The 24491-nt window shown below is 43.8% G+C and overlaps 1 protein-coding gene across 1 annotated transcript in view; it reads left to right on the forward strand.

Annotated features, from left to right (window-relative positions):
* The window catches only part of LOC310779390 (complement C3-like), a gene marked incomplete at both ends in the record, with an annotated part of 87644 nt that overhangs the window by 13100 nt on the left and 50053 nt on the right, over positions 1–24491 (forward strand). The window contains 9 exons of the mRNA XM_083639926.1: positions 5940–6039; positions 10690–10781; positions 10910–11101; positions 11186–11341; positions 11747–11876; positions 12401–12469; positions 12734–12931; positions 13243–13360; positions 13502–13590. Of these exons, the coding sequence (XP_083496052.1) occupies positions 5940–6039; positions 10690–10781; positions 10910–11101; positions 11186–11341; positions 11747–11876; positions 12401–12469; positions 12734–12931; positions 13243–13360; positions 13502–13590 (1144 nt within the window). The remainder of the gene's footprint in view (positions 1–5939; positions 6040–10689; positions 10782–10909; positions 11102–11185; positions 11342–11746; positions 11877–12400; positions 12470–12733; positions 12932–13242; positions 13361–13501; positions 13591–24491) is intronic.

Genomic DNA, 24491 nt, shown 5'->3' on the forward strand with positions numbered 1-24491 from the left:
GTGTGTGTGTGTGTGTGTGTGTTTGCAGAATAGGTTGTTTCGGTGATGACTCACTCGGTCCTGCTGTTTGCTTGGTGCATTGACTGGAAACGTTTATCATCGCTTTATATTGTTTCAGAGCTGGAATTGTTGACAGATATGCAGTTGGCTAGGCTACTGTAGGCTTTATAACTAGGAGATGAGGCCGTTATTGGGCTGGGTACTAAACGTTATATGCCCCCCGCCCCCTCTCTCCCCCGATGTCATAGGGTGCTATCAAACGTAGCCAAATCATCGGAAAAGGTCAGATTTTCTTCAGTACTACCTTTGGTGTGAATATGATAAAGTGTGGTTATTTATGGTGGAGGGAGGGTCATGCATTTATCTCCAGTCACTCAGGGATGGACATGGAAAAATATTTATAGATCTGGGGAGGGTAAAGGAAAAAAACGAAAACAAAGTCGCCCCTGCACCATACCCCCCCCTCTCATAAATAACGGACTGTCCCTTACGCAGTGGTGTATAAAGTATTCAAAAGCTATAGTTGAGTAAAAGTACAGATATCTTCCCCAGTGTTTCCCCTACAATTGTACAGGCCTGGTGGGCCCGCCAGGCCAACGAGTACGACGGAGTTTTAGGGCCATGCATGATGGGAGAAAAAAAATTACAGGAGTATTTTTTTTTTTTTTATCATTTTGAGAAAAAAGTCGAAATTTTGTGAATAAAGTCGAAATTTCGTGAATAAAGTCGAAATGTTGAGATTAAAGTCGAAATTTCGTGAATAAAGTCGAAATTTCGTGAATAAAGTCGAAATTTAAGCACCAGACAGAAGAGGGGAAAAAATCCGAGGAGCTTTTTTTTTTTTTTCAAGAATAAAGTCGAAATGTTGAGATTAAAGTCGAAATTTCGACTTTAACTCATTCATGGCCAGTTTAGGACTGCCAATATTTAGCACAGGCCAAAGATTTTCATAATTGTTGGTCATCATTCAAGACCCACAGTAAATTATCTATTAGCACCAAAGTGATTTGCAATACCTCAAAATGAAGATGTACGTCTCTGGGTTCACCAGAAAAAAAAGTGAGCTTTTAGCATGTTCTGTACTCTACTTATAGCCATTTATCAGTGGGCAACAGAATTAGGTAATGTATGAAGCCAGTCGTGAAATTCCATTAATTCGAAAAGTCCGCAGGGGGGCGCACGTCAGGTCCGGAAGTGACGACACGTACATTGGCTCCAATGTAAAAATGAGCCGACTTCTCTCTCGTTCTGTGTCTTAAATAAACATTTTCCGAATGAGCTTATGGTCTGAATAAACAATTTCAAGTCTTTTTCATGCTCTCCTGGGCTCCGTTTTCTAAATTATGGTCCCATTTCGAGTAAAAGAGCCGATAAAAATTATAACTTTGGGGGCGGGATTTTCTTTGATTTACACCAGCCGCAGGAAACCAGATGATTCCAACCAGTTGCCAAGGCAGGCTAGCTAGCTAGCTAACAACGTAGCCAGAGATTAAAAGTAAAATAACAGAAACAGCGTTACCCTTATGATATTTTAATGATGTTAGTAGACACACGTAATAGTATAGATCCCCGTTATGAGGTATGTTGATCAAAAGAACACCTAAAACGCTATATCGAAATCGGGTTTTAGTGGACGGGCAGCTCTGAAGTTGGGGCTTCAGAGCTGATCTGCGGCTAGCTAGCTAGCAACGTAGCAACAGTATAGAGCCCCCGAGGTCTGTTGATCAAAAGAACACCTAACGCTATATCGTTATGTAATGTGACACATTTCAATAAATATAACGTTTTTGCACATTTGAATGCTGCTGGTCGTTTGTTTAATGCTGTATATATTGGACATTTAAAGCTGATACACAATTGTGTTGAGGTATTCCGCAAAGCTCAGTTAAAAATATAACGTGTAACACTTGAAACAATCAAATTTAACTTTTTCACAGCAATACATACAGTCCAGCCCACCATGGTATGGTTAAGGATTGGAACCATTGTTTGAATTATATCGAAATATATTTGCATGGTGTAGCATGTAATGCAGTCTGTTAAGATACTGTAAACATAGATACTCTATGACACAGAAAGGCAGACGAGCTAGCAGCAGGGATCTTGTCACCCTGATTTCAGATAAACTTGTCTGTCTAGTAGCTAGACAATATTACTGTACCATAATACCACAAGCTAAAGGCAGCATACACCAATGGAAGGATGGGTAGCATTTGTCATCCAGGCTATACAGTAACGTTAGGCTATTATAAAGTTATGAAACGCTGATTCAGACGTTACAATAATATGACATAATATGAGCCAGTTAGCCTAGCTAGAGAGAGTAATTTCAGACCACCAGATATCACCATATTTCATTTCAATAAATATAAAGCATTCGTTGATTGAAGCAGACTGCTGATCGCTTGTTTCTCCGTCGTCATGTCCTCATGCATGGTCCAATCTTCGGTTCGTAGTTCGTGTTCACTCGACATCAACAATCTTTATATCACATCTGATCATTTTATCCAACCTGCCTCTGACCAGACAACTAATGGATCGTTCTGCGCGATCATATTTGTGACATTCAGATACATGATAATATACAACAAGGCTATCTTTGTTGACAATGTTTATTGACAAAAGCATTAAAACAAGCAAATATAACAATATTCTCCGGTCACTGGCAGATACTAGCTACAACTTGTTCAAAGCAAATCTCTCATGTCAGCATTTGGCTTGTGTGTTATGGCAATTTCCTATGTTGAAACAACTGATCAGCAGTAACATGTAGTTTAGCGTTAATCTCAGGAGAACAGAATATTATAGCTTTGATCTTAACAAATCATAATCCTCTGTTGTGTGTCCCATCGGTACTGGACGGCGCCTACCCCTGGAAGAAACGAATTAGACACTGTTAATCACTGTATAACGTTAATGTTTGCTTACCCAACACTACGTGCGATTGGTAAATACTGTAAATGCAGAGGTGGATAAAGTATCCAGAGGAGTTTAACCCCCTTGTTCCCCCTCATTGATTGATAGTTGATCTAACGTTAGCTAGATATATAACGCTATAGCTGGTAGATCATATGAGTATGCTTTGAGTCTGCCTCATCTCAAAGAGGTAACCTAGGTAAACAGAACTGCGTTTGTTTTCTGTCTACATCCGAATATGTGCAGCATGCAATACTAGACACTGTTAATCACTGTATAACGTTAACGTTTGCTTACCCAACACTACGTGCAATTGGTAAATACTGTAAATGCAGAGGTGGATAAACTATCCAGAGGAGTTTAACCCCCTTGTTCCCTCTCATTGATTGATAGTTGATCTAACGTTAGCTAGATATATAACGCTATAGCTGGTAGATCATGAGTATGCTTTGAGTCTGCCTCATCTCAAAGAGGTAACCTAGGTAAACAGAACTGCGTTTGTTTTCTGTCTACGTCCGAATCTGTGCAGCATGCAATACTGTTTAACGTTGTATAACGTTAACTTATGCTACTCTAGTCTAACGTAGCTAGCGTTAATGTCATGCTATGTAATTAGCGTTACGTTAGAAAATAAGATTACCTCGATTTTGTGGAAGATGCAAGCGGCAGGCTGGTGACGCCGCGCGAGGTCTGGAGGAAATAATACTCTGGTTTTTCTTCGGGCTATTGTATTCAATGTGAGAGCAATGGAGCAAGGCTAGCAATAGCAACTAACGTTAGCAACATTTGTTAGCCAAGCTAACGGCTAGCAGGGAAAATAACATGAACAAGATGGATGCCGTGGCGGAGGAAACCCTCCCCCGAGTCCCGTCCACGCTCACGCCCTTTCCTGTTTTCCCGGCTCCAGGTTTGAACAGATTTCCCACAATGCAACAGGAAAATCCATTCATCCAATCAAACGAAATCAAACAATATCGGGAAGTGAGCTTCATTTTGCCGTGTCAAAATCATATAGCTAAGGTGGTCCAGATATTATGTACAGTCTATGCCATTTATATACACCCTGTTTTCACCAAAAAGGTCTCTCTGAGAAGGGAAATAGGAGAAAAGGGCATTTTTGTAAAGGACACAATCTCAGGCAGAACTCGCTCTCAATTCTTTTATTTTGAACTGTATTGACATCAGACATGTAAATATTATTCGTTATGACACAAATGACAAAATAAATAAATATATATATATATATATATATACATACATGAAGTGCTTTTTTTACATTCAACAATACAGTTTACTCAGTGTGAGTGAGTGGGGCCCATGTGTGTCTCTTTACATTACATTACATTTCGTCATTTAGCAGACACTTTTATCCAAGTAGAGTAACATCAACACACACACACACACACACACACACACACACAGAGAGTTCTGTCCGCAGCTGCTGCTGGATCGCACCTCCTTCCCAGGGAACACTATTGATCGCCCCGCAAATTAGCATAGGAGGGGAACACCAAACTGGTCTGAGATCAGCGTCTAGCCTCCTCTGCCTCTGCATCGTTTTCCTCCTCTCGTTCGGGCTGGGACGAATGCTGCGACACAGGAACGGGGTCCGGCTTGGCTTTGGGACCAGGCGCTGGAACCGGATCGATCATGTTGGTCACGGGTTTGACTACCGCGAACAACTCAATCCAGGTTCGCCCTGCAGCAAGGCGACCAGCGCAGCGCGCCGAGGGGCGTTTCAATGGCGTTTCTCCTCTCTGCAACAGGCAGCGTTTCTCCGTTTTCTCCTCCTGCTCCATTTCAAAACAACAGCTGCGTAGTTGTTTGATAACGTGTTGTCGGCTTGACTTTGAGGCCAGGGACCTGATACCATGTCACAGGCTGGGGAAGTCTTTGAACTACGCGCTGCACTAATAAAAACAAAAACACGTCAAACACGTCTTTGGCTGGGAGGCACATTCCTGATAAGACGTTAAAGACGTCTTTGGCCATGAATGAGTTAATCACGAAATGTCGACTTTATTCACGGAATTTCGACTTTTTTCTCAAAATGTTTTTAATTTTTTTGGAAACTAAAAAAAAAATCCTCCTGTAATTTTTTTTTTCATCATGCATGGCCCTAAAACTCCGTCGTACAACGAGGCCCCCGCCAGGCCTGATTTTTTTTTTACTAATAACATAAATGACTAATATGAATGAATAATGACATCACAGTCTAATCCTAATGTTAATATTATCTGGCTTCAATTCCGGTCGCCAGCGAGGGACCCCCCTGCGGTCAGTTTAGGTTTTGAAGTCCCTCCAGGCCTGAAAAAATTCTATGGGAAACAATGTTCCCAGAAAAAGACTTTAGTAAAAGTCAAAGTCACTCATTAGAATATTACTTTAGTAAAAGTCTTAAAGTAGCTGATATTTTCTGTACTTATGTATCAAAAGTAATTTTCTGATATTAAATGTACTTATATTGAAAGTAAAAGTACAAGTAAATGCTGTTAAAAAAACAAACAAGCAAAATACATGCCTGGGCTTGAGTGGAAGTCTATTTCTTTTTTTTTATTTTTTTTTATAGTGTTTTTTATAGAGTTTTATAGTGGTTGGCAAAAACGTTATGTTGCATTACAGCCACCAACTGGAATGGCGTGTGGATCGTGATTAACGTAACTTGCAAACTAGGAGCAGCTGATTCACCAAACCTGATTGCTTGCAGGCTACCCAATTTCTTCTGATTTTACTTTGTAACTAAGATGCTTGGGGGAAAATGTAGTGGAGCAAAAGTATCCATTTTATTTGGGAAATGTAGTGGAGTAAAAGTGAAAGTTGACAGAAATATAAATACAGTCAAATACAGATACCCAAATACTTATGTACTTTCATGACTGCTCATTTATTTCACGTGTGTGTGTGTGTGTGTGTGTGTGTGTGTGTGTGTGTGTGTGTGCGTGCGTTCGTGCGTGCGTGCGTACGTGCGTGCGTGTGTGCGTGTGCATGCACATGTGTGTTCACGTGTGTGTGTGCAATCGCAGGCAAAAACGGATGATCCAGCCATTGGAGCTGGAATGCAGGCATCAGCCAGTATGACGGCCCTTCCATATGCTACCAAAACCAACAACTACCTCCACATAGGTAAAGAACATTGTCACGGCTCCACCAAAACCAACAACTACCTCCAAATAGGTAAAGAACATTGTCACGGCTCCACCAAAACCAACAACTACCTCCACATAGGTAAAGAACATTGTCACGGCTCCACCAAAACCAACAACTACCTCCAAATAGGTAAAGAACATTGTCACGGCTCCATCAAAACCAACAACTACCTCCATATAGGTAAAGAACATTGTCACGGCTCCATCAAAACCAACAACTACCTCCACATAGGTAAAGAACATTGTCACAGCTCCACCAAAACCAACAACTACCTCCATATAGGTAAAGAACATTGTCACGGCTCCATCAAAACCAACAACTACCTCCACATAGGTAAAGAACATTGTCACGGCTCCACCAAAACCAACAACTACCTCCATATAGGTAAAGAACATTGTCACGGCTCCATCAAAACCAACAACTACCTCCACATAGGTAAAGAACATTGTCACGGCTCCATCAAAACCAACAACTACCTCCATATAGGTAAAGAACATTGTCACGGCTCCATCAAAACCAACAACTACCTCCACATAGGTAAAGAACATTGTCACAGCTTCACCAAAACCAACAACTACCTCCACATAGGTAAAGAACATTGTCACAGCTCCACCAAAACCAACAACTACCTCCACATAGGTAAAGAACATTGTCACGGCTCCACCAAAACCAACAACTACCTCCACATAGGTAAAGAACATTGTCACGGCTCCATCAAAACCAACAACTACCTCCATATAGGTAAAGAACATTGTCACGGCTCCATCAAAACCAACAACTACCTCCATATAGGTAAAGAAACATTGTCACAGCTCCATCAAAACCAACAACTACCTCCACATAGGTAAAGAAACATTGTCACAGCTCCAGCATAACCAACAACTACCTCCATATAGGTAAAGAACATTGTCACGGCTCCATCAAAACCAACAACTACCTCCATATAGGTAAAGAAACATTGTCACAGCTCCATCAAAACCAACAACTACCTCCACATAGGTAAAGAAACATTGTCACAGCTCCAGCATAACCAACAACTACCTCCACATAGGTAAAGAACATTGTCACGGCTCCATCAAAACCAACAACTACCTCCACATAGGTAAAGAACATTGTCACGGCTCCATCAAAACCAACAACTACCTCCATATAGGTAAAGAACATTGTCACGGCTCCATCAAAACCAACAACTACCTCCATATAGGTAAAGAAACATTGTCACAGCTCCATCAAAACCAACAACTACCTCCACATAGGTAAAGAAACATTGTCACAGCTCCATCAAAACCAACAACTACCTCCACATAGGTAAAGAACATTGTCACAGCTCCAGCATAACCAACAACTACCTCCATATAGGTAAAGAACATTGTCACGGCTCCATCAAAACCAACAACTACCTCCATATAGGTAAAGAAACATTGTCACAGCTCCATCAAAACCAACAACTACCTCCACATAGGTAAAGAACATTGTCACAGCTCCAGCATAACCAACAACTACCTCCATATAGGTAAAGAACATTGTCACGGCTCCACCAAAACCAACAACTACCTCCACATAGGTAAAGAACATTGTCACGGCTCCACCAAAACCAACACCTACCTCCACATAGGTAAAGAAACGTCTTTGACGCAAATTTGCCGCCAATAGTCCTAACGGCGGCACTACAGCGACCGTCTAAAGTTTCAAACTTTAAAAATTCATAAAAAATCAGGCATACGTGCTACAGCTTTGCAACTTTTACCGAAATGTGGGCCCAAATGAGGAGAAACTTTTGCACAATGCAACCTATAACCAATTATGAAGTCTAAAGACCGCAAAACTGCAAAAACTGTAAAACTAATTAAACCCTACTCCTCCCACATTTTTTCTTCAAACGACACCAAACTTCAGCATCTGCATCGTTAGACTGATGCACTGCCTAAAGAGCATCTACATTACCAGGGCCGTAGCCAGAGTTCCGAAATAGGGGAGGTCCAGCAAGGGGAGGCGGATTCGGCGGCGCCCTAAAAAATTGAGTTTTTTTTTCCCCTTTTTAAGCCATATTTAGAGTAATATATCATTTTAAATCAACATTAGGATTATACTGTTGTGATGTCATTATTCAGTATATTCTCTTTCATGTCACCACCTGCTCAGCTCTCCTGTCAACATAATTGTAACTAACAAACACAAACTGTTTTAGCCAAATTCATATCAAAATGACACCTACAAACACAGGTACACAACCCAAGCCGTACACAACACACAAAGTCATCATCGATAATAAAAAAAACATACAGAGGGACATTTATTTATTCCTGATAGGAACGATTGAAAAATAAAATAAAATATATTATGTTGTTTTTAACTTTACACCACCTCTTTTTGTTACTTATTGGGTCATGAAACTGAAACCATGCATATAGCCACCTGCATACCTGACTTCGGGAGCTTGGCAATTGGCATCATGCATGATTAGCCAGTAGCATCCCAACGTGTCACACAGGTAACATTACTTAAGAGACAGACTAGACACTTACTTTCTTGGTTGTTGCTAAAAAATCTGTCAGTGTCACTCACTGTCTGTCGTTCACTCGCTCACTGTCTCGCAGGTCGCTCACCTTCAATTATCTCGCCAGGCAGACAGACAGTCATCACTCACCACCATGCTGCTGCTCTCTCGGAATCAAGTTACCGCGGACGCGGCGTCAGATGACTTCCTGCCTGACCTGCCTTTCGATTCAAAATAAAAGCGATCCCGTGTTTTTCATGCTTTTCCATGCAGATTGTTTTATAAAAAAAAAAAAAAAAAAAAAAAAAAAATTCCCTCTGAAATATTAGGGGAGGTCCGGACCTCCCCGTCCTCATAGCTAGCTACGGCCCTGTACATTACCCTAATTACCTAGGGCAATTAGGTTGTATTTGTGATGTCATCAGTCACTCGAGCAATTGTGATGCCATCAGTGATGTCACTCGAGCAATTGTGATGTCATAAATCCTTCCTGGCTCACCCTATATAAGTGGAAGCAGTTTGTGTTTTTACACGCAAGAATCCAGTCCCATAAAACACCACCAGCAAGCATCCAGTCTGCAATGGGTCGTGCCCAGCCACAACCCATTGCTGCGCAGCAGCTATAATAATAATAATTATTATTATTATGATTGTGGATTGACTCAGAGGGGAGAGGGCAAACTATGACCCGGAAGCCTCTATAAGGGCTCCAATGTCACATCAATCAACATAAGCTTCGCCCAATTTTGATAGACAGGCAGATTACCAATTCTTGAGCGATGTGACCGTGACGTGCCAAAATAAAATCAGTATAGATGGGGATGTTAGTTGGGGATGGTGCTGCTGTTGGTGGTGATACTAGAACCAACCTTTCTGCTTGTGTCTGCATGCAAAAAATTTGTCTTGCAGTCCTACCTGTAGATGATATCTACGTCTGGAACACAACTCTGAAAAGTGGTTAACGCCCGCACCCCAAGCCAAAGAAAAATGGATGCCTGACAGACATATGAATTGACCATCCAGGGACCTCGTGGATGGTGCATTCGGAATGTGTGCATCAGCAAATTGACCGCGGGTGAACTGCAACAAATACAATTGTTGCACGTCCTTGAGAGCATCTACGCCGTGGACCTGGCACACTTTCTGTAACGGAGGCGGAAAAATTATCTTGCCCACTCATTCTTCCTGCAAGACAGCCTATCACTAGCCTGGGTGAACCCAGCCTTCAATGTGACGTCACAGACAGTATGCCTCTAACGTAATAGTACATAGAGGTCACGTGGAGGCTGAGTTTACCCAGGCTACCCTATTGCTACTTTTTGGTCGCTCCTTTTATCGCTTCACAGTTGAGTCTATTCATGGCGTTCCATTCAACGTGTTTCCTTGCCGGAGTGTAATATGGGAGGCACGCTGTATGATGCGCTGTATGACGTAACTTCCGTCACAGCCCAACCAGATTTATCCTCCAGCATCTGGACGGATCGCCGGAAATCTCTTGTGATTCAGACCCTCCGTTGCTGGAAGCTTGCTGACGTCGACGGTGGGTCTGACCACGTGAGACTAGGACAACATGTTCTCCGCTTCTAGCAGTAACTGTGGGTTACCCACATAGCTTCCTCTATCCGCTAGAGGAAGCTGCGGAAGTGATCCTGAAAGCTAGTTCCTTGAATGACCACTTGAGGCAGGACCCGGAAGTCCCGTTGTTCCCGTTCACCCCAATGTTAGAACGCCCTACTTTGTAACAGTCACACTGATTAAGCATGCTTACAGAATGAACCGAAACACGGTTTTGGCCTATATAGCTAATTTCACTTTTCATAACAACTGTAGGGGGTGAATTTATATATAACTCGCCTGTTTAAAATAGACGATAGAAAAGACTAGGTTTATGGGGTGATCGACAGGTCGCCTGTCCAGTGATCGCGCAGCTTGCCGATCACGGACACACAAGATCACACACGGATCACAGGCCTAGCTGCAGCTCTGGGAAACCCCCTAACTCACGCCGTCTCACCTGAGCTGCAGCACAAGGACCTCAAGATGGTGACAGACAACACTTAAACGTGAGTCCAAAAAACAATGGGTGGTTACATCCATTTTATTGACAGTCAATGGTTGTGGTTGTGCAGGGGTCGACTCGTCTGAGCAGAAATTAGGAGATGACCTGAAAATCGACCTCACCCTCCACAGGCAGACAGAGAACCATGACATCACATACCTGGTGAGTTAGATTTGACATGTGTGCATTATATAGTGTTGCTTCCTGCATACCTGTGTAGCATGCACATGCGTGTACAGCATGTGTGGTAATACACAGGCTTTGATGTATTAATCTATTTGTGTCTTCAGTTCCTGAGCAGAGGTCGGCTGGTGAAACATGGCCATTACAGGACACACGGCCAAGGTCTGATATCCCTGATAGAGCGCATTACCAAGGAGATGCTGCCATCGTTCCGCATCATTGCCTACTACCATGTGAATGACAACGAGGTGGTGTCAGACTCAGTTTGGGTGGATGTCAAGGACTCCTGCATGGGCTCGGTGAGACCCTGATGGTGAAGAGACATCCACAGACAAACTGAGCATACAGATGTTCTCACCTAAATAACTTTTCTCCTTCTTTAGTTGAAGTTGGAATCAACCAAACCCGGCTCGGCCTTTGAGCCTCGTAGGTGGTTTGGTCTAAAGGTCACAGGAGACCCAGGTGCCATGGTGGGACTGGTGGCGGTTGACAAAGGCGTCTACGTCCTCAACAACAAGCACCGCCTCACACAGACCAAGGCATTTCTTTTGTCTTTGAATATATTTGAAAGTGCTACAGTAGTAACATCACAGATGAATACATGCTCTCAAACATAGCTGTACATGCAAGTGTTGATATAGCTTAAAATAATATTCAATATGATTATTTTTAATGGAGCAGTCGTCAACTGTATCATCTTACACTTATACTGTATGTGTCGTTTTTTTCAAAAGGTGCTTGTATCATTTCAGAGTAGAACTCCTCATGGCATGTCAGTTTACCCATTTGTGTATTTGTGTGTGTGTGTGTGTGTGTGTGTGTGTGTGTGTGTGTGTGTGTGTGTGTGTGTGTGTGTGTGTGTGTGTGTGTGTGTGTGTGTGTGTGTGTGTGTGTGTGTGTGTGTGTGTGTGTGTGTGTGTGTGTGTGACTTCCCTCCCACTCAGGTGTGGGACACAGTGGAAAAGTCTGACACTGGCTGCACACCAGGTGGAGGGAAGAACAGCATGGGTGTGTTCTACGATGCTGGTCTGTTGTTTGAGACCAACACCGCATCCGGGACTCCCTTCAGACAAGGTGACAACACCACTCCAATCTTATTCCTTTGACCATTTCCCTCTTGCTACTAGCCCTATTCCTCCAACAACTGTCCTGGTATAAGTATAATGCCAATTTAAATTTCTGTATCACCAAGCCTCTTATTTAATATTGTGTTTGGCACTAGATGATCCCAGCTCCAACAAACAGGTTGTACTATTGCATGTAGATCCATTCTTCCTCCACCCACACCCAACCAGCCATGCCTTCCCTACCCGAATATTGACAACATCAGAATCACATGACAAATACAAATACACTGACACTGTATTTCAAAATTTACATTATTCATTTAACGTGTCAGATATCTCTATTTTCCACATCATAATAATCTGTTTATGGACTGCAGTGGCCATTCAGCTGAGAATGTCACAGTAGTTATGGGAATGTGCACATTTATCAATTCTGGTTAGAATTAATAAGTCAGGTCAGGTGACCTGGTTGTAATCAAGTCAGGGTCACTCGCTGTGTTCTAAAAGAGCCAGTCTGTGTTGCATTTCCAGATTTAAAGTGTCCAGTCGCCAGCAGGAGGAAACGAGCCACCACTATCCCGGGTGTCAGAACCACCCTAAGTAAGAGTCACAGTCCAAACCACCGGATAACCACATCTCCACATGTATTCTATTCATACCTATTCTTCACAAATGTGAGAGCTGGCCTCTAGAGGCACAATTCCGTTTCAATTTAGCACCATTTTAAATGTGTTTTTATATTTGCAAGAGTCTTAAGTAAATCCCCTTTTCTACTGTATATCACCCTTCTCCATCTGTCCCAAACCATCTCTCTTCTCCCCTCCTTATTTCTCCTTCCACATCCCTTTTCTCTATCCTTTCCAGGAAGTCAATACACAGACAAGCTGCAACAGACGTGTTGTGTGGACGGCATGAGAGACACCCCGCTATCATACAACTGTGAGCGTCGCAGCGAGTACATCGTAGACGGTGCGGCCTGCGTCGAGGCCTTCCTACACTGCTGCAATGAGCTGGCCAGCCAGCGAGCTGAAGTCAAGCGGGACAACCTCTATCTGGCCCGCAGTAAGAGACAGGGACATGGGTTGGGGGGGGCAAGGCCTGCATGGTTGGTTTCCATGGTAACACTAGAAGTGGGTGGAGACAGAGGGGAGGAGGCTCACTGCCTCCCAGTATGGTGCTAGAGGAGGTGGAGGGACACAAGCAGGGAAGATGTTGGGGGGGGACGGGGGGGGGGGACGTAGTAGGTACTAGTGAAACACAGCTAAACATGCCAAAGGGCATACAAGGGGAGGACAGAAGAGAGCGATTTAGTGGACAGGAGAGAGAGTGACAGGAATTGACCACATCTAACATTTTTCCATTTGACACTTTAGGTGAGGAGGATGATGGAAGTTATTTGCACAGCAATGAGATTGTTTCTCGTACCCAGTTCCCCAAGAGCTGGCTGTGGTCAGACATCATACTACCTAACTGCCCTCGTGATAGCAGCTGGTGAGGCAACTGAAACCTACACACACACACACACACACACACACACACACACACACACACACACACACACACACACACACATTCACAATTAGGAAGCTGCCTTCTACCTACACATCTGACACTGCCTCTGTTCTGTTCCAGTGACCGCACTTCATTCACAAAAAATATCCCTTTGCAAGACTCAATCACAACCTGGCAGATCACTGGCATCAGCCTGTCGAGAACTCACGGTGAGGAGTCTTTATCTGCACGGTTAATGTTCTCATGACACGCTGTGCTCTGCTATCGCCTGCCTGCTTGCTTGCTATCTATCTATCTGCCTGCCTGCCTGCGGCCTGTTTATCTACCAGCCTGTCTGGTGTGGATCTACGACAATTTCGGGATTTTTCGGTGCTATTACGGCCCGGGGTCCTCTCGCCATTCCGAAGTGTCGGCATTCCGATCATTGACTTCTATGCTTTCGGAGAGGCGGCCCTTTTTATCTCCAAAAAAGGTTTCGCCATTGCGAAAGATATTAGGTCCCCCATTCCGACATAGCATCTTGAGTTATTTAGCCTACAGGGGTGGGAGAGGTTAGGTTTAGGGTTAGGTTCTGGGGGAGGTTAGGTTTAGGCGCGGGGGTGGGAGAGGTTAGGTTTAGACGTGGGGGCTGGGAGAGGTTAGCTCCAGCCGGTCCCCCGGGTTAGGGTTAGGGTTCTTTCGCAATGGCAAGACAGATCTCCATTCCGACAATTTTGACGGAATGCCGGTATTTCGGAGTGCCGACATTTCGGAATGCCGGGGTGTCCCCTTACCGCCCATATACATTTTTGGGACCCTGTGTTACTGAGCTAAGGGCATGTCGCCCTGTAAAGGATGTACTGGCCACCTTCAAAAAATTGCAATACTAGAAACTACTATCTTTCGTCTGAAAGACACTGGGATTATGTCAGGATCGGCGTCGGAAGACATGTGGATCTATTCGCGGATAGTTGGGGGCCAAGACACTCTCCAAGAGTAGGGGAGTTGTGGAACTTGATAGCTAGGTCTGCACTGTTCGAGGTTGGGAACGGTTGCAGAGGTTGCAGAGGTTGCAGGTTGCAGAGGTTGCAGGTTGCAGAGGTTGATGTGATCCTAGTTTAGTTTATGAATCACTAGAGATGACCTGCAGGAACAGGCCCTTATAGATCCGAATATGACATCACCTGTGTTATGACATCACCAGCGAAAGGCATGAAAGACACTTATGAATCATGACATCATCAGTGATCGATGACATCATAGTAGGAATGACGACGTCAAAGTAGGAATGATGACGTCATCCTAACAGATTATCTCTACACAACCTCAGAGCCAAATTAACTTGAGCTCTCTTTCCAATGGATTCACAGAAGCTACGACGCCGTATGCTAACTTAGCGTTAGCTGCCCCCTCATCGGGGTAATGTACCTGCAACCACCATCATGCTAGCGCCAGCTCCAGACAATGCTAACAAAGTTAGGCGGCCCTCCGAAGCTGCGATAGCCTGTGCTACTTCGGGGAAACAGACTGATGCTAACATAACGTTAGCTGCCTCCTCGGGTAATGTTCCTACAAGCTCCACCATGCTAGCGATAGCTCCAGACAATGCTAACGAAGTTAGGCGGCCCTCCGAAGCTGCGATAGCCTGCGCTACTTCTGGTAAACAAACTGACACTGTCCCCTGGAATGTTAAGCCGAAAAAAGGAGATGCATCTCCCACAGAATATTGATCCCCGATGCCTCAGAGAGTGCCTATTATCGCCCGGAAATTAGCTCAGCTACAGGCTGGCCTGCGTTAGCTAGTACAGCCCCTGTCGCTAGCTCTGAACAGCCGTGGACTACACTGAGGCGAGGAAACAGGGGAACTAAGAGATTTTCCCCTCAACCACTGATGTCTCTACAGCTGGTAAACAGATTTCAACCGCTATTGGGTGTGCCTGTATTACCGAGTGCCGACACGGATGCTGGCCCGACCCATCGACGCTCTGAGAACCGGGATAGGCTCAAAGCCAGACCTCCTACGGATGCTTGGAGGCTAACAAGAGCTAGCAGGCCGCAGCCTCCAATAACATCCTTGCTCATTGGAGACTCGGATGTTAAACACAATGGCAATAAAAACAACACCGCTACTCTCTGTTTCCCTAATGAGTTGATCCGCGATTTAACAAGGAACATTCCTGAAATATTGTCTACTCACAGCTCGGTAAACAAGATTACCCTACATGTCGGAGCCAATGACATTCTAAAAGAACAATCTGAAAGATTAAAACGTGACTTCCTGGATCTACTGAAGCTCCTGGCCTCACTGGATATTGAGGCATTTATTAGCGGCCCCCTGCCCCCAAATGGATATAAAATCAACAAATTCAGCAGGTCCCTGGGCTTAAGCACGTGGCTTTCAACTGTCTGCCCTCGGTATAATGTGAAGTTTATTGATAACTTCAATCTCTTCTGGGATCGCAGTCACCTCTGCAGTCATAACGGACAACTCAACAAAGATGGCACAAGGCTGTTTATTGCCAACCTTGTTTACAACATCAATCATCCAACACCAGATAATCCCAGGGCCAGGAAAGTACCCCCCCCCCCCCCCCCCCCTTCCACCATCTCCAACCCGGGACCTCGCCGCGAAGCCATATAGCTTCCAGACAACACATTTCTTCAACAAGAGCTGCCACAACTCGAGGCCAGCCGACTAGACGTAACACACAATTCTGCCTCAATCCATTCCCCCCCGTCTTCGGGGCCTCTACACCCATCCCCCACCATCTTCAACAGCCATCAGAGACGCCTCCCTCCCAGGATGAAATGATGGAAGAAAATGCCGCTTCCTCCACCTCTCTGCTCTCCCCACCCCCTTCCCCCATTCCATTCTCCAGCAGGATGATCACCCCCCTCCCCCATTCTATTCTCCAGCAGGATGAACAAATTGATAAGTGCTGGACTGTCAATGATACCCCAGTCCCCCTGTCCATCCAGAGGGAATGTCAGCCCTCTGACATTCCCTAAGCCCCCTCGTTCTACCCTCCCGATCCCAAACCTGCCCTCTCCACAGTCCCCTCCCTCACATCCCCTCCTGCCCCCTCCCATACTGCCATGCCCCACAGCAGGCAGCTTTCTCGTTGAATTTGCTGATCCGTTATCCTTAATTTCCATGGAACATGACTGTATATCTATTGCTGGGGATTTCAATACTAGGGGCTTTAAGTCCTCTTCTGTGTTGACTATTGATGTTGCGTTGTCTCACCATCTTTGCATCTTCTTTGAAATGAAAATCTCCCCTGAGATCATTACTAGGTCACAAACCGTTAAAAGACGACACATTAATGCAAGTACCAGCGTGCTGTTTATGGAGACATTTTCTTTATCTCCTCCCACATCAGCTTCTGTCAATGACATTCTCGATAGCTTCAATTCAACAATCCTGAATGTTATTGATAGCGTGGCGCCTGTTAGGTTAAAAATGCTGTCTGGCAAGATTAAAGCACCCTGGCGAAATTCTGCATCCGTTAGATGCAAAAAGAAAGATTGCAGGAAAGCTGAGCGTAAATGGCGGAAAACGAATCCTCATATTCACTATGATATTTACAAAGAAAGCCTTCACTCCTACAACCTCGAACTGAAAAGGTCGAGACAATCGTTCTTTTCAGATATCATAAAAAAAATGTGAACAATGCACGCATTCTATTTGCCACAGTTGATAGACTGACTAACCCGCCTCTCCGTGTAGCACCTGAGCAAGGGCGTTGTTTTGGTCTCAAAGTTGGTAGGGTCGAGGACGGCATGGAAGATTCAACCAGATTTTTTTCGACCATTTTTTTTTTTTTTACCTTTTTTTGCCATATTTAGAGGAATATCTCATTTTAAATAAAAAAATATGTTTTTTTTTTAACCTTTTTTAGCCATATTTAGAGGAATATCTCATTTTAAATCAACATTAGGATTATACTGTTGTGATGTCATTATTCAGTATCTTCTCCTTTTCTCAATAACTTTCATGTCACCACCTGCTCAGCTCTCCTGTCGGCTGTGTTTTCACCACATTTCTTGACCCATGTGGTAGGCTAAACTTTGATTTGCAACTGTTCGTTTTTAGTCATTTCACCAAGTAAATGTGAGCATGATTGAGAGAGATTAAAAGCAGCACAGAGTAGGCTATCAGGGCTGAGAACTGAAACGGCAATTCAGTAAAAACAAGTTTGGTGATTCATTCATGTGCTGATGTGCGGTGGTTTGAGAGTGAAAGCGCACTCAGTACTGCACATAATAGCGTTTAATTGCGACTTTTTCACAGGCTGTTCTCACTATTACCATTGTACAAGACCAAGGCAAATAAGGTTGCTTAAAAGTTGGTAGGGACAATTTGGACCCCCTGAAATGTTGGTCGTGACATGTCACAACCAACCCAATGCAAATCGACGGGTGGGTGGGTGGGCGTTTGTTTGGTCATCAGCCAAATGAGCCAATCAAACGTGAGTTTGGGAGAAAAAAAATTGGACTGGCACATTCAGTGGTGAAAAACAGGGGTAAATGTAACTTTGAACATAATGCAAACTAATTTCACTCAATAATGGTAGGGCCAATTCCAGGGCTCGACATTAACGGCTGCCCGGTTGCCCCGGGCAACCAAAAAAACATGGGGCAACCATTTCTCGGTCTTTGGTTGCCCCAGGGGCAACCACGATTTAACATGCAACAAAATATGTACAGCAGCAAACAGCAAAATATACACCAAATAAATGTTTTAATACTTGTTGTGAGTGACATATATGTGACATTTTATTGCTGTTACAATCGAAACGATGTTACTAATTACCAGTCGGAACCTACGTGATGCATGCTGCACGTGCGGTATGTTTAACGAGTACTGACTGGGACAGGTGGGGCTGCTCGCACACAATCACAGCGGCTGCAAGACGCAAGAAGAACCTCGTCCGCCCGCAGCCCCGCACAGAAACAAAGGACGAGGAAATTGTCATTGAGGTGAAATACCCGTGCGTCTTTGAACGGGACGGAAAACGAATGCTATACTGCAAAGCATGTAGCCTACAACAAGCGCTTAGGTCTCATATGCTTCCCGCATCGGCGAGTGTCCACACGGAAAAGTTAGTTAAATCAGCAGACGCGCCCCTCCACAAGGCTGCTGTGCAGACGGTTTTCGCCTGGCTGTGCACACCCCGAATTGTGTAACTACGTGGACGCGGCTGGGCGGACAAAGTGGAGTTTTCAAGACTCCAGCTCACTTCCGCGAGCAGAAACCCACACACAGTGTATAAACGCTCCACACGTTTCCTCGTCAAGATTCAGTGTCTCTCATTTCCGTGCGACAGCCCAAACTTCAAGCATAATTCCAGCATAACGCTATACTGCAAAGCATGTAGCCTACAACAAGCCTACAACATACACCTCAACCAGGACATCCTTCAAAAACGTTTTACCACCGCGTATATGTGCTGAGAAATGATTTGCATCCCTGGCCTGTCAGCCTCTCATACGGGGTGAGAGAGAGAGGGATTGCAGGGCCGCTTCTGGGCCTTTTGGGGCCCTATGCAACATCAGAGTGGGGGCCCCAAACCACTGTCATCAAAGTATCCCTGAATGAACATGAGGAGGGCAGGCTCGGCGTTAGGGGCGGGCCTGACCGGGCCGGGCCTGACCGGGCCGGGCCTGACCGGGCCGGGCCTGACCGGGCCGGGCCCCCCCATTTAACAAACTGGCCCCCCCATTAAATTTTTTTTTTTTTTTTTTTTTTTTTTTTGTTGCTAAAAACGTTTTTCTGTTTTAAAGTTTAACATGGAATCTGGCTGTCATTAGGCATTGATTAACTCAATGCTATTGCTAACTGTTACTTTGAACATCCATTTGCAATGATTCTGGCTGGATATTAACTATTGTAAATTTGTCACAATGAATGCAATTTGTGCACAATGTGTAAATACACTTAATATTAATTGTTTAGGCCTAATTATTTGTAAAGTCACAACACATTAGAGATGTGTGTAGTTCTTCACAGATTTAGCCTCTTCATTTTGCTCTCAAATGCACCAGGTTGACGAATTTTACTTTAAAATGTACAAAATCTTCTTCCGGGGGAGAATCCCCCCGGACCCCCCTTGGGTAGCTTGGCCCCCCCAAGCTAGGGGCAGGCCCCCTCTGTAACTTGGGTCTGGAGCCGGGCCTGGAGGAGGGTAGGCTACTTAATTATCAATAACGCTTTTAATTAATAAATTAAGCACAATATGAACAATAACTGTTGAAAAATATATGAAAATGAAAGTTCACAAATATTAGTTAAATCCTTTCAGTGCAAATGCATTATAAAAACAAAAAATAAGATTTGTTTAGAAAACGAAATGACACAAATTTATTATTATTATTATTATCATTATTACTACTACTACACCCGGTGCGCACACTGAATAGGCCTATTATACTATACTATAGATTATTATACTTACTTTTCTGTCACATCGTCATTATTAAGCCGGCTTATGACTGCATAGTATCTTAATTACTCAAAATATAAAGCGACTAAAATTGGGCAACCATATTTTTATTCGGGCAACCAAAAGCTCTTGCCAGGTTGCCCCTCCGGCAACCACTTTTAAAAGTTAACGTCGAGCCCTGAATTCTATCCTTGCAAAATATGGGAAGACAATCTAAATTACCTATATAACTGCACTCCATAGATAATGCAAATAAGGTTGCTTAAAAGTTGGTAGGGACAATTTGGACCCCCTGAAATGTTGGTCGTGACATGTCACAACCAACCCAATGCAAAACGACGCCCTTGCACCTGAGTTTCTCTCCACTGTCAAATGTAATGAGTTTGCTGCCTTTTTTATGGACAAAATTATTCATATCAGGCAGGCTATTAGTGGCTCCACACCAAGAAATGCTGTGACATCATCCTACCCACAGATCCCTAGCTCGATAAATTTGTCCCAGTTCAGCGCTATCGACCACGACATCTTAGAGGAAACTGTGCAAGGCCTTAAATCATCTTCGTGCTGTCTCGATACCCTTCCAACAAGCTTTTTTTTAAAGCGTGTATAACTGCCTGTCGTCTGACCTATTGCAAATAGTTAATAGCTCCCTTAAAATTTTTACCGGCACTTTTCCTGAGTCCCTGAAAACTGCAGTTATTAAACCCCTACTAAAAAAGCGTAGCCCTGATGCGTCGGTAATCAGTAACTACAGACCAATATCTAATCTCCCCTTTATAGGCAAAATAATTGAAAAGGTTGTTTACCTACAACTCAATAGATTCCTAACCTCAAATGATCTCCTAGATAAACTCTGATCAGGCTTTCGCCCCGTCACAGCACAGAAACCGCGCTTACTAAAGTCATAAATGACAATGGCAAAAATTTGATTCTAGTGCTATTGGATCTTGGCGCTGCATTTGACACTGTTGACCACTCAATATTATTGGACAGACTGGAAAACTGTGTTGGGCTATCGGGTATGGTCCTCCAGTGGTTCAGGTCCTATCTTCAAGACAGGAAGTACTTCATCAATTACACATCTGACCTAACTAGTATGACTTGTGGGGTGCCTCAAGGATCCATTATGTGGCCCGTTCTCTTCAACCTTTATATGCTTACCTCTAGGCCTAATTATGCAAAAAAACAAAGTAGCTTATCATAACTATGCAGACGACACTCAGTTGTATATAACTCTTTCCTCAGCTGACTATGCTCCCATAGAATCATTGTGCCAGTGCATTGACCAAATAAATAACTGGATGCACCAGAATTTCCTACAGCTAAACAAAGACAAAACAGAGGTGATCGTCTTTGGTCCCAAAGAACAAAGGCTTAAAATCACTGCACGCCTTGAGTCTCGATCCCTGAAGCCTAAGGATCAAGGCAAAAATCTTGGCGTTATTATTGATTCCGATCTCAACTTTAACTCCCACATTAAGTCAATCAGAAAATCAGCTTTTTATCATCTTAAAAATATAGCAAGAATTAGGGGCTACATGTCCAGACAGGACCTAGAAAAACTAATTCACGCCTTCATCTATAGTAGGTTAGACTACTGCAATAGCCTTTTCTCTGGTCTCTCCAAAAAATAACTTAGAACTTCAGCTCATTCAGAATGCTGCTGCTAGAGTTCTAACGAAGACTAAGAAAGCTGATCATATCACTCCAGTTCTTAAGTCCTTACACTGGTTGCCAGTGTGTCATAGAATAGATTTTAAAGGAGGTCTTACCTCCAAAACACTTTTTTTCAGCTTTTAACCAATATATATGACTTTGGGGGTGATGTGTGAAGAATTCTGGTCGAAATTTCCACATTTGACACCAAACTGTTGCTATTTTACCATTTGTATCATTTTTCAGCAGCATACCTGGCATAAGCGCCCTCTAAGGGTGGAACACTGCTTTTTTTTTTTTCAAATGAATGGGATATTTGACACGTCGTGACGTCACGGTGAACCAAAGACTATGGGATTTCAAGATAGTTACTCCCCTACTCCCCCTGTACCCTTTCGGCTCCTCACAACTCCAAGCCTATTCCCATGATGTCACTTGACCTGTTAATTTATTACAATCGCCTGTTATTTTCCTACCAACTCCTATGTAACACAATACTATCAATAAACGCCACTATAATCATAAAAGGAAGGACATTGCATTGTGTTGCTGTAAAATCATTCCCAACCTTTTATAAATCTCCAAAACAGCAACTTTTCAGGAAGTTTGCTCTTAAAATACTGAACCAAACGTCGTCGAAGTTGGCACATGTCTTAATTATAGTTAGTTTCCCGCTGAATGTGTCATTACTTTATTAATATCTTACCTGGATAAGCTCGAATGATGATGTTTATATTATCAGTCCGAGTTGGAAGCACTGTCTCCAGCCCAGGCAGGCGGGAGAGAGTCGTACTGTAAACCTCATGCACGAGCCCCAAGCTCCGGGGGCGCGCGCAGCAGCAGCAGACTGTGCTCTCTGCCTCTGGCCGAGAGAGCACTGTCTGACATTTCCGCAAACAAATCTCATGGCAGTTTAGCGCACATGTAAAATATAACGCTATACTACGACGTGACAACGCTGCTCTAAACACATCGGCTAATATAATATATTTCCCTGCATCCCTCCTACTGAGATTATATCGGTATTGTGTTTGAACAGACTGATGGGCTGACTGAGGATGAGAAGAGCTCTGCCCTGCGTTGCCTGCGCCCTGAGAGGAAAAATCAGAGGTGCTGTAACTTTTAACAAGAATCACGTAATCAGAGCGTTAACGTTACTTTATTCTCGTCAGAAAACACTCCGATTGGCATGTTAAAACAAGTTTGCAGCCTAGGAATAACTGGAAAACATTTGATTGATCTATTTACGACAGACGATGCCAGAATCTCACACACACTAGCAGCGCAAAGCACACATCAGCAGCGTGCCTGGTGACTTTTCCAGGGAAGAGGGAGCAGCCTACAGCGCTCTGCTGAGCTCTGCTGAGAGGAAAACTTTTGCACAACTTTTAACAAGAATCACGAAAAGCCCCCAAACTAAAATTAAAAAGGGACTTTCATGTCAAGTTGGACGAGGGAATGACGTGGAGAAATATCGCATTGTGTTACCCCAGAGCGGGGGGTTTCTCCTATTTGTGCGGTGTGCTGCGGTAAACGAGCCTCGCCTCACTTTGCTCTTATCGATAAGACGCCCACATACACATACATGGAAAAAAATAATTAAATTTCTAGTTCGCCACTGAATTACCAAATTGATATAACTTTCAACCATTTTGAGCAACACTCTTTCCATACATGCCACCAGCGTTGGCTAGTTGTTGATATTTATAAAGATATTGCCCCTCTCAAATAAATTATTTTTGAGGCGGTAGGCAAACTGTAATAGCGTCGATTTCCGGAAAAAAATCTTGACTTGAACACAGCCAAAGAGTTTAGTATAGACAAGAGCATATGTCATTTCTTGGTTTTTTCCATAGGTATTTTCAAATCACTGTTCTGATACATATCTAGGGGGTAAGTCCTCCTTTAAAATACTGTTATTAGTCTATAAATCACTTAATGGCCTAGGCCCAAAATACATCGCTGAAGTGCTCCCACGCTACGAACCGTCTAGACCTCTCAGGTCAGCAGGGTCCAGCTTATTAACTCATTCATGGCCAAAGACGTCTTTGACGTGTTATCAGGAATAGCCCAGAGGGCCAATGACGTGTTTGACGTGTTTTTGTTTTTATTAGCACAGCGCGTAGTTCAAAGACTTCCCCAGCCTGTGACATGTTATCAGGTCCCTAGCCTCAAAGTCAAGCCGACAACACGTTATCAAACACATACCGCAGCTGTTGTTTTGAAATGGAAGAGGAGGAGAAAACGGAGAAACGCTGCCTGTTGCATAGAGGAGAAACGCCATTGAAACACCCCTCGGCGCGCTGCGCTGGTCGCCTCTGCTGCAGGTGAACCTGGATTGAGTTGTTCGCTGTAGTCAAACCAACATGATCGATCTGGTTCCAGCGCCTGGTCCCAAAGCCAAGCCGACCCGTTCCTGTGTCGCAGCATTCGTCCCAGGCAGAGGAGGCTAGCCGCTGATCTCAGACCAGTTTGGTGTTCTCCTGCTATGCTAATTTGCGGGGCGATCAGTAGTGTTCCCTGGGAAGAGGTGCGATCCAGCAGCAGCTGTGGACAGAACTCTCTCTCTGTGTGTGTGTGTGTGTGTGTGTGTGTGTCTGTCTGTCTGTCTGTCTGTCTGTCTGTCTGTCTGTCTGTCTGTCTGTCTGTCTGTGTGTCTGTCTGCACACTCACTCACACTGAGTAAACTGTATTGTTGAATGTAAAAAAAGCACTTCATGTATATATATATATATATATATATATATATATTTTTGTCATTTGTGTCATAACGAATAATATTTACATGTCTGATGTCAATACAGTTCAAAATAAAAGAATTGAGAGCGAGTTCTGCCTGAGATTGTGTCTTTTACAAAAATTGCCTTTTCTCCTGTTTGTCTTCTCAGAGAGACCTTTTTGGTGAAAACAGGGTGTATATAAATGGCTATAAGTAGAGTACAGAACATGCTAAAAGCTCACTTTTTTTCCCTGGTGAACCCAGAGACGTACATCTTCATTTTGAGGTATTGCAAATCACTTTGGTGCTA

Source organism: Poromitra crassiceps (assembly GCF_964638095.1).
Source record: "Poromitra crassiceps genome assembly, chromosome: 7".
Taxonomy (NCBI): domain Eukaryota; kingdom Metazoa; phylum Chordata; class Actinopteri; order Beryciformes; family Melamphaidae; genus Poromitra; species Poromitra crassiceps.